At 41.2% G+C, this 11286-nt stretch overlaps 1 protein-coding gene across 1 annotated transcript; it reads right to left on the bottom strand.

Annotated features, from left to right (window-relative positions):
• Window positions 1–4151: 4151 nt before the first annotated feature.
• cep126 (centrosomal protein 126) lies at window positions 4152–10535 on the bottom strand. Its single transcript, XM_072453090.1, has 11 exons — window positions 10475–10535; window positions 9773–9889; window positions 8865–9010; window positions 8693–8792; window positions 8454–8622; window positions 5466–7320; window positions 5111–5208; window positions 4878–4941; window positions 4619–4807; window positions 4488–4543; window positions 4152–4345 (listed from the first exon to the last, which is right to left on the bottom strand). The coding sequence occupies exons 1-11, from the start codon at window positions 10504–10506 to the stop codon at window positions 4259–4261; spliced, it is 2913 nt and encodes a 970-aa protein (XP_072309191.1). The 5' UTR covers window positions 10507–10535; the 3' UTR covers window positions 4152–4258.
• Window positions 10536–11286: the final 751 nt, after the last annotated feature.

Here is an 11286-nt window from a genome sequence, read left to right as displayed (position 1 = left end):
CAGACTTTGCCCGGCTCTGGTCTGTGATGCGTTGCAGAGGAAAAAAAAAATCACACTTCGCAAAAGAAATCTCCGCAGCTCACTATGGAGGAGGAAAAAAAAAAGTTTTCTCAGTCGATCCTGACTCTGGGCAGGACAACAAACTTTATGACTCATGGGACGCTGCTCCAGAGGCGGGACCTCGCTTTAATTGGAATAGGAGCGTTTAAAGGGACAGGCACTGCTCAGGGGCCCCATCAGCAGCGGCCCCGACTGTCGTAACTGTTTATTGCTGCAGCGCGGCCCAAACGTGCATTGTGTCACTTAAAATGGCAATTCATACTGCTCTGATTTTCTGATTCACAGTGTACACTTTTTTGTGGAGGGTCTGCACACCGCTCAGCTCCAGGGAGAGGTTATTGCTTTGCCTGGAGATGTTCCACTGTACGGCATTCAACTTGTGGAATCAGGCAGGTCAAGATATAAGTACATGTTTTTTTAGGGTAAGTTTTAAGCACTTGAAAACCTGCAGCTGAATAAATAGGCGACAAAATAGATACGCTAAGTTTAATGACTTAGCGTATCTTTCCAGGCAAAGCAACAACATCTTTATGACAAGAAATATTGGTAAACTTTCACCATAAAAGTGACATAGTGCATCTTTAACACAGTTTGGATGCTCCTTTACATTGTTTAGACATCACTATGTTGTCTTAAGATCTTATACAGCCACAATGTAAATCATTAATTTGAATAAAATGGTATAACAAGGATAAGAGAGGTATAGGTTCATACATTTGTATTCATTGTTTCACAGCCTATTCATGGATTTTGGAATGATGAAGAATTAAGAGGGTTGCCATAGCACTTAACAATTTAAAACTAAATGTGATATCTTTTGAAAGGGGAAAAGTACTCAACCTGTTGGATAAAACAGGAAGCTGAAACCCATGAACGCTATTTGTTCACAGTAAATTTCCTCTCCAGAATCTCTTGAAATCAGCAGAAAAACATAATTTCCCATGTGGCCATTCACTAAACAAACACAAGGTAAAATGCCCTGTTTTTTAAGTTCCCTTTCTATAGAATATGGTTTAACCCAAATAAGACAATTTGGTTTTTGAACAAAATAATAGCCCAATGTGTTTTACAGTGTCCATTGAAAGCAGATCCACAGAGTTCCCACGATTGTTATGCAAATGAGGCCCCATTGAGAAATCATTTTGTCAAGATCCTCTCTCTGGATATAGGGCTGTGTCTAAAGCTTTTTCGCATACATCAACTGAATGAATGATTATGAACACGCTTTATTTCCCAGACACACTGTAAAGACCAGGGAACAGATTAAAGTAGTCAGACATTTGTCCAGACACTATTTAGTCTATGGCCTCTGCAGCTGAAAATGAGCACAACATTAAGTTACTAATGTGTTGTAGTTTGTCAAGTTTACCGGCAGATTTATAAAAGTTACTAATCATTTTCCAAATAAAAAAAAATACAGATTTCATTCATTTATTTTAGTTGCAATAGATAAAGCCCATATTATTTCATAGTAATAGTTTTATAGTAGTATGCAGTGGGTCCATAATTAAGTAAATGGGCTTTTACATAGTGTTTAGAAGTAGGGGACTAATATTCAATGCTTGTATTACACATATTTTCACTGAAATAGGCCTACATTTAAGTTATTTACAAATGTTCTATATGTTTGTAGATTTAGGGGACTACTAACTCTGAAATCACTTGAGGCAACATATGGCCAAATATCCGAGTAACCTTGTGTGCAGTAGCTAAGGGTCATAACATGGCCATTGTTTTTGGATGAAAGTGGCCATTCTGACATTATTGTAACGCACATTACAGAGATGGACTGCTCGTTGTGTCCCGGGGAGCTCTGAAGGACCACCCACTAAGTTTGGTAACCCTTCTCATCCCCCACGTCACACTTCTCCCCTGGTTTGGTGATGTGTTACGACTGACCCAGAAACAGAAATTCCCTCAAAGACTCTATATTTTGGGTGACCTTTGCAAGAGTAGTCACGAGTGTACAAGTTTTACGCAGCTGGTGTTATTAAATACTAGTGACGCATGTTCCAGCAGCCACAGGACACGAACACTCGGGCGCCCTCTGCTGGACATAAAATGGAATTGGGATTACAAAACAAACGTTACAAAAGCAAAATACTGAATAATTAAAAGTAGCAAAAAAAGCAAAATATCTTTGTCAAATACGGTCTTAATACACGTACATGTAGGCCTACGTGTACAATTAGAATGAAATAAAAGTAAACAAAACGTCGAGTATGTCAGATAAAAATATATATATTCTCACTTTATCGATAAATTCAAGTATTACAAAAGAAAACAAAAGAAAGAGTGTGCTCAAATCTGTCAGATCTCTCTATAATCAAGCATTGAAGGCAACTGACAAAAAAAAATAAAATTCATCATTACAATCACACACATCCTTAGCAAACAGTTTTGACTATTTTATTTCATTTTCAAATCTAAGAACTCTATTCAAAATCCTTAATAAAGCTGCTTCTTCACCTCCCTTGTCTAACTTTGCTCTGAACAAACTACTCGATCAACCCGCTCCACAGAAACTGCACCATCCCGAAAAGATCCGCTGCCTTTGCACAATCGGCCTTTTCTTTTTTAACTATCAAACAGTGGAATCAACTCCCAGACAGTCTGAAATTGTCTGTAGATATTCATAACTTCACTCGAAACTTGAAAAATCACATCCTATATAATGAACGACATCAGCCAAGTTAGATTTGAGCTGTATTTGTTATCTGTCTGAACTAATGTTGCAATTTCTAGAAAGACATTTGTTTTATGGTGTATTTTACTGAGCTACTGTTAATAATTAAATGTAACGTGTTGTAATTGTAATGACCTGTGTACTTTTATTACTGCAGTTGTGTAGAAATGTTCATCTGAGCTTAATTATGCAATACATAGGCTATAAATAGGCTTAGAATAACACATAACACTTAGAATAACACATAGCCTACTCAACATCCACATAGACGATTCAATGCAGCGCGCAGTTACAAGACTTGTAATTTTGTGAGTTTGTTTTGTGTGTGAGATCATTTAAATCAAAAGTTTGAGTGTCAAGTGGACAGTAAAGAGTCATAGGGGCCCGTACACGCTCGAACTTGCACCATTCAAACGGTCTATTTCTCTTCTCAGGCCTCTTGTCTTGTCCTTTCTTGTTGGGTTTCTGGGTGTTTCTTTGGGCTTGTGTCATTAAGCTCACTGTTGTGGGGAATAATGACTTGAGGTAGGACCGGGCGGAAAATAAAACACAAACACACATCTGTAGAAAGGTAGGAAGGTGGCACACAACTGCACACACATAGAACTGTGCAAAATGTGCACGTACAAATGTTCCAAACCGATGAGATGATCCAGAATATAATAGAACTGCAAAGCCAGTTTAAGAATCATACTTCAGAGACTTTTCCGAGTCTCACTTGAACTGGAGGAGTCTGGCAGTAAAAGGAATAAAATAATTGGTTTTGGTGAAAGGCATGTGATGAACTAACCTGAGGCATTTTAACCATCATGTGAATATTAATGATGAGATTGTCTCTTTTTAATATCAACATCATAAAGTCAAGAGACAAGCTGTGCCGTGATCCATTCTGCAAAAAAAAAAAAAAACTCTTGATAAACAAACTTGCAGGAGTAAACAATATCTTTGATCACTGCTCAGGGCCCGACTCTTCAAATGTGTCTCCTCCACCTCTGAGACAAGTCCCAGCAGGAGAATCAAAGGGCAGAATCAGACATGTCCCATATGGAGGGGCCTCAGCCCAGCAAACCCTGCACCACTGTCCCACCCAACACTTTTAAGAGGCGAGGAGAAGCTGTTATAACCTGGCTTGAACATAATATATACTTTTGTGTTAGAACAGCCGGCAGATTCAGCAGAACTTCAATTTATTTACAATGTCATAGTTGTGCAGTCATTTTTTCTGTATATTTTTGCTTCAACATAAATACTAAGGCGTGTGCACACAAGCTGACACAACTGTCGGGTGGCCAATACTTTCATAAACTGTTCACACTGCAAACAAAACAATAGAACAATATATTACATCATTACTAGAAAGGCACTCAGTTAAGAGAGCAGGTAAAAAAACAATACATTATTTTATTATGTTGTTTGACTACCCGATTCTGGATCATTGCTATAATACTAGGCACGTGCAGGTTTCTGAAGGAATGACGTTCCTTAAAGCTGAGATAAAGTGCTAGATTAAAGTCAGACTCTCTTCGGATTCTTCTGATATTGAGGTTGATATGCAGCAGTTTGGAGCTTTTGTGGACTTGTGGCATTGAGGTCCCCAGTCTAAAAAGGTAAACACAATTTATACTTAACATGCATTATAACGCTTACAATGGAAACTTTGGAGGAAATGTATATATTTTTTACTTAAAGAGGCTATTACCTTTGTTACCATTTAAGGTGAGCATTCAGAAGTCATACTTACAAATGGATTTCGAAAGCCGATAAAACTATGACCCTCAGGATTTTGGCCCTGCACATCTACAAAGAGAAACAGAAACCTCAACAATAAGCTCTTACTGTAATGACACACCCACTGAAGCAAACTGCGCTCACAGTGCAGCCGGTGGTTCAGTCTGTCCAGGGACTGCAGGATTCTCTCTTCTTCCATTGAGATGGTGGTGAATCCTTCTGGCTGTCGCTGGTGCAGCACGTCCTGCCTCTGTGGGTCTTTGGTGTGGACCCAACTGTGCTGACCATCATTCTGTTTTTCACCTGTATTCAAGTGGCCAAAACGGAGCGAGTCTGAGAACAGGAAACTGCATGGCTGGTGCATTTGAATTGAGGATTAAAGATGAATAAAAATATGTCATACCTCCATCAGAAAAGGCAGGAGCAACAGAAAACTGTTGACTTTGGTCAGGAGTTTGTCTCATCGGCTGCAAAGAACAGAGTAAATCTTAACAAAACTGTATATCGGTATATATATATTATTTGAATGCAAAAAATGTCCAGAAATGATGATATATTTCCACCAGTGACATTTAAACCCTTTGCACTTGCATTGGCAGTGTTCCTGTGCACAGGGCGCGTCATGCAGGCTCGTACCTGAGTGGAGTGAGGCAGCTTTCTTAAGCTCAAAGCTGCTGAATTTTTCCTTCCATTGTGTGTCGTTTCCACAACTTTTCGCCTCTGAGCGGCTTGTGCTGCAAAACAAGGGAATGTTTGTTGAGAAAACAATATTGTACAATGATTATACAATATTGTCACATATTATGTGATGGTCACTGTGTCACTGTTATTTCATTCTATACATTGTTAATCCCCTTATATAAGTTAGATGTCCAATCCTAAAATGTGCTGATGTGTGACTTCTCTAACAGCAGTGATCTAGTCCAGTATTATTATATGCATTGATATTGAGTCCTCTGAGACCAATTGAAAGCAGAACTATCTAAATTACCATCTTTGGTTGCCAGTGCGGTGCGGACGCCGAGCCAGAGCTGTGAGATCTCCTCTTCTGTGGGAGTGCATTTTAAACAAGGGCCTTTTTCACCGTGCCCCGTCCCTGCTCTTGTGTCCTGATGACTCGACCGATGCTTGGATTTGGAGTTGCTTTCTGCGCTTGCACACGTATATGCCGGCGGATGAGGCATGAAGAGTAAACCGTTATCTGTCCTGTAGTCAGTATTTGCACACACTGGATGACACGTCTCCGGCCCGTCCCTTTGCGTGCCACGTTCTTCTGCTGGTCTACAGTTGACTTCTGCACGATCGCTGCTGGTGCCAGATGGAGCAAACCCCTTCTGCTCCTCTGTTGCGTCCGTCCGAGGAGGAGGCGGGCGAGGCATCACCAGTCTCCCATGAGCCCTGGCAATCCGACTCACCTCTGTGGCAGACTGAGGTCGAATGTGAGTGCCCTTTCTGCCCCTTGAAGAAACAGGACCCGCTTCGGCGCGCTCTTTTGTACCAGCTTTAGGGCCACTGCTCTTGCTGTTCCTCTGCTGCACCTTGACCTCGTCCCCGTGTTGTTGAGGCAAGCTGACTTGGACCCCGACATCTGCCCATGCGTGCCGTGTAAAGTGATAACCATCGGGGACCGCGTGGGTCACGCCGGGTCCCTCCTTGATGGCCCCTAAGACACTGGCGAGGCTAAGTTGGTGGTCCTCTGAATTGTTCCTGGAGTGCAACAGACTGGAAGACTTGATGCGTATTTGTTTAATGGTGTTCTGCCCTTTGTCTCCACTGTCCACATGCACCTCGTCAAACCAGCGCAGCTTCTTTTTGACAGCGGTGTTGTTTTCCCAGTCCCTGTTCTTGGCTCTGGTCAGTTCAACGCTATCCCGGATGGCTAAAGCAACTTGTTTAGTAAATGTCAGCTGTCCAGTTGAGTTGCACACGCACGCAGCATCACCCAGCGTATATTTGGACGGCTTTTTCAAGATACCTTTGATAAATCTGACCCCACATATTCCCCGGGAGGTTTCTGAGGACACTGGTGACAACGGCTCCCCCTTTTCACCGCATTTGACGCACTTTAAAGAATTGGGAGGTTTATTAGTATTATTAAGGCATGTGTGGTGAATCAGCTCTGTGTTCAATTTCTTCTTCTCGGCTTTATCGTCTGCATCTGAAGTCTTGTTCAGGTTGTTTATGGAGGCCCTCAGCTCGTTCCGGGAGGACATGCAGAGGTTGTCTTTCCCCATTTGCTCTTGACAAGTGTAATCCATTGTGCAATTATTTAAAACAACATTTGCCTTGGAAGCCCCGAATAAATAGTCGGGGCCATTGCCATTTTTGGTAGGCAAAAGTATTTCTGTGGCGGACGGGTGTTTGAGCTGTCTGTCATCATTGGCCTTGGGCTGTCTCTGGTCCAGTGCAGACTCTTGTTTGGGAGAGAAGTCAGGTTCTGTGTTATTGTGAAGAGTGTGGGTTGAAACAATAAGGGAGTCATTAATGCTGTTTCTGGTAGACTTAACGTCTTTATTGCACTCAATTCTTGGTGCTTTCTCATCTTTTGCGATCCCCCATGAACAGTTACTCAGGCCATTCTTATTTTTGAGCAGATCGTAGTCTTTTTGCGTTTTTAGCTCATGTAGTTTTCTTGATTGTGTTAAAGCATCAGAGGGAAGTGTTTCTGTTGGATAAGCTGGTGGCTGAAAATGCTTCCTTTGGTTTGAAAGGCACTCGTCTGTGTCAAGTAAGAAGGTTGGAGATAAAGAGTGGAGGTATTTGGTTCCATGCTTTGGTCCCTCAGATTCCAGACTGTCTTTACTGGAGATGCTCTCAGAATGAATGCAGTCAGAAAGTGAGTCCTCCTGAAACACAGGGGGTAAGTGAGAGTAATGAAACGCTTTATGGCCTTTTATACAGGCTGAGAACACCAGACATGTCAAAAGACACACTGCTGTCCTCTAGTGGTAATTCTGGAAATTACTGTCTTTGGCGCCTGGTGGGGAACTTTAGAACTACATTTAAAGCCACATTATGTAAAATTTGAGAGGGAAAAGTAAAAAAATAAAAAAAAGTATGTTTTATTTGTCAGGACATCGTAAGGACAACACTCCCTCTCTCACAGACCTTTACTGGGCCAGGTGCCTTTGCAGGCCCAAAGGAATTAATCAGGAGCCCTCTAATAAAGACTAATCTAATCTCTCATCCAACTCATTCCCTGTTTGTGACGCTGCCCTCTGAGAGGCGCCATAGGGAAATAATGAGCCACACTTAAAGGCTGATTAATGGCTTTTATCCATGTGCAATTAAAGAGCTGTACTATGTGTAAAGGCAATTGGGGTAGTTCCAATATATTATACATATATTTATTTAGTGTCTGTCTTTCTGATCCAACTTGTGTTTATTGAGAACTACTGTGGAGCGGCTTTTTAACATTTTGTTGTGCAGCTTGTGCAATGACAATAAAGGCATTTTGATTCTGATTCTGATTCTAATTCTGATTCTGATTCCCCACTTGTAATAGGCTTATAGGAGCCTCCTCTTGCTTGTCTCCATGGACATGTCATTTCCTAAACTATAATATTCCACAGTATGGCATAACACGTATCTCCAGTATCTCCATGAGAGTTCAGAAGTATGCTTTTAGGTTTCTATCTCCATAGGTGAACTTCCACGTCCAGAAAGTTACAAACTGTTGCTTTAAGGGTAGTGAATGTTTTTTGTGTTATGCAGAGCATAAATAAATGAATGTCACTATTTGTACTGCGATAGAATTCTAAAGCCTTTCTAACGTTATCTGACATATATTATAAACAATATCTTAATATATTATAAATCATATTTTAATCTTCAACAGCCTGGAATGACATGTTCCCATCTGGACACACGGCCTCCTAAAGTTACACCTTCTAAACAAAGTCCAACTGTTCTAATATCATAATCACTTACCCATAATTCCAGATATGGCAATGATAACTTGGTTGTATGGTGCATGTACCTGTGGACTGCTATCAGCAGGCTTCTCCTGGGGCTCATGGATGTCTGGATTGTTTCTAAGTGAAATAAGGCTTCTCTCTTGCAGCAGTTTGGTGTAGGCCTCCACAGCAGACAGGGCCTGCCGAGGGGATAGCTTTGGTTTCGAGGTTGTTTTGGGAGGAGTGTGAATTCTACAAAAGAGAACCCAAAGGCAAGTTAGATCATTATAACATGAATAAGAAGTTAAGTGTTGATGTTTACCTGCTTATGGATACAAATGAGGACTGTCGCTTCTCAGAACGTAAGCTGCCTTGAATATGGTTGAGTGCGTCTTCTAAAGTTGGGGCATTGTTTTTATAAGCTTTAAAACAGAAACACAAGGAAGACAACATCAATGCCAAGTTTTAGAGATGAATGACGACATATTACTAACATTGTCGGCGTCTTTGAGAGTGAGGTAGATGTGCTCTTTGAAAGCGCTCAGTGGCCTCTTGGACTTTCTGTCTCCGCTGCTGCAGCACGTTCTCTCTCAGCCGCTGCTCATGGACGTCCCACAGTTTCCGTCTCTCCTCCAAAGCCCTGAGCCAAAAACATGAGCGCCCAGGAAAGTATTTAACTGATTCAATTTGGTCAACTTGAAACACAAGAGTGATACTTTCGACAGACTCATTAATAAAATACAGCGAGCAGTGACCAATATAGATCGGAGAGGAAGGTCATTCACGGGATACAGAATGATGAAATGTTAGGACCATTGCCATAACAATAAGCAATTTAAAACAAAATTATATCCTTTGAATGAGAAAAGGCATAAAAATGTTGTATAAACCGTCACTGGAAGCTGAAACATATGAAAAATATGGATAACAAACTTTGTATTTCTCAGCATTTAACTCAATTTCAGGGAACCTAAAATGTTTGAATGCACAAAATATATCACATGCATGATACAAATGAATTACAAATGAATTATGGATTATGCAAAAGGCTTAGAAAAAGACAGATATCTCTCAAAAGTACCAGATGAGTTCATGTTTGCGCAGAACATTTAGTGTAGCTGCTTGATGCGGTCGTATTCACCGTGACCTTGCAGCCCTGCACATACGAGCCTTGTCTCTGCGGCGGCCTCCAGTTACAGTGTCTCGAGAGCCAGCGGCAGATCCAGGTCAAGACCGCGATGGTGTCGACACAAGGCGTTCATAAAGTGTCACGCTGTCTGCCGTTTGCTCACGTAATATCAGCACAAAGGCTCCCACATAAATGCAAAGTTCAGGTGTGCGGTGTGCGTGGAGCTAATGGCAAGAACACGTCAAGGAATATATAAAGAATGAGAACACTGACTTCCTACGTCGTTGGGTCTCCAGGAAGAACTTGCGCGCCCTCGCTCGGCATAACTTCTGCTCTTCAGCCAGGAACTGCTTCTCCTTCTCGAGGCTCCCATTGATTAACCTAGAATTTCTGGGGGGTCAAGGTGCTAAAGAAATGTTGTGAAATGCAGGGGTGTTTCTAGAGAGTGGCCAGGGTGGCACGGGTCCACTCAGAGGCAGTATAATTTATGTTTATGATAGTTTATGTTTATTTATGATATTTACCACATGCACCACTAGGAAGTGCTATTGAGTTAGGTTGCCGTTTGTCACAGCGGGATTACATAGTGAGCCATGATTAAGTAGTACATGCGTTATTACAAAAGGGAAACCCCGATAATAAAGACATATAAGTCAATTTCCACCATAAATGTTTTACTCATAATCAAATATTGCACCAAAGAAAAAATGTAAATAAACACACCTATTTCTTTGTATTTTTCTATTTAATTTAATTATTAATTCACTAAAAACATCAAATTCAAGCATTCAAAGTGATTGCCTGAAAGACTTCTGCCACCCCGGGTCCACCCCAGTGAAAAAAGTCTGGACACGCCCCTGCGGAAATGATACAACGTCAGTGAAAATCAGTCACATTTTAAACAGAGTTACGTCATGTTAAAGCAGGCATTATTTCAGCTGGACTACACCCAAACTTCACTTATAAGAAGGATACGAGTAGAAAAAGTTGTCATCCAGAGCTTGCATCCTTCGGAGGAGCGGTAAATGTCAGATCACTGCGCGCGCGTCGTCTTCAGTCAGCGTCAGACAACATTGCGTTCTCTGGAGATTGCACTCTTTTTAAATTATTCCCTACGTTTGATGCGTTTTGCAGCGTATAAAGTACAAAAACACGAAATGTCCATCGTCTGAGCTGATCCTGTCTGTGTACAGTCCTTCTTGATAGCAACCGTCGACGCACTTCCTTGACAACGGAGCCGTGATCTCCGCCATGACCAGCAGGGGGCGCCTCAGACACCTACACAGACAGGAGACCACACGAGCCGACAGAGGAAGTGTGAGTCCTGTTCACAGCTTTACATTTGATGAACGTTTCCAATTGTTTAACATTTACTAATTCCCTAAGGGCATACCCTAAAATCAATTGTTGGTACATAGAAAAGACACTTGCTATTGTGTAATTCCCATTGCATTGGGAGACAAAACTCAAAGTATGCAAGTTTATTCGTTTCAGCACATACCCTAATCCAAACATAGTGGATTAACACTCAAACAGTGCATGCTCTAATTCACTATTACATTTGATGGTGTGAAAGTTAAGAGGATTGGGTGAATGTGCTTTTTTAGATTGCTTGTGCACTCAGCCGTACTGCATCAAATAACCAGCTATGTGTTTTGGCACACTAAATATCTGTGTTAGTGGTGGGATTTCCCTCAACAACGTTTTAATTTGAAATAAATTTAATGTGGCTTGTGTGCTGTCAAATAAATAATAATAATAATAATAATAATAATCATCATCATTAG

This window comes from Eucyclogobius newberryi, unplaced genomic scaffold (genome assembly GCF_026437365.1).
Source record: "Eucyclogobius newberryi isolate DKJ021-1_F unplaced genomic scaffold, fEucNew1.0.hap1 SCAF_10, whole genome shotgun sequence".
Lineage (NCBI taxonomy): Eukaryota > Metazoa > Chordata > Actinopteri > Gobiiformes > Gobiidae > Eucyclogobius > Eucyclogobius newberryi.
Note: the sequence above shows the minus strand (reverse complement) of the source record. Positions and strands in the feature narration are given on the sequence as shown.

Excerpts from the sequence above, each read along its gene's own strand:
- cep126 (XM_072453090.1), bottom strand. The coding sequence starts at position 10,506 with ATGCAAGCTCTGGATGACAACTTTTTCTACTC. Across the intron at positions 8,623-8,692 it reads TCATTTGTATCCATAAGCAG|AATTCACACTCCTCCCAAAA; the intron begins GTAAACATCAAC and ends TCTCTTTTGTAG. Across the intron at positions 4,942-5,110 it reads AGCTGCCTCACTCCACTCAG|CCGATGAGACAAACTCCTGA; the intron begins GTACGAGCCTGC and ends TGTTCTTTGCAG.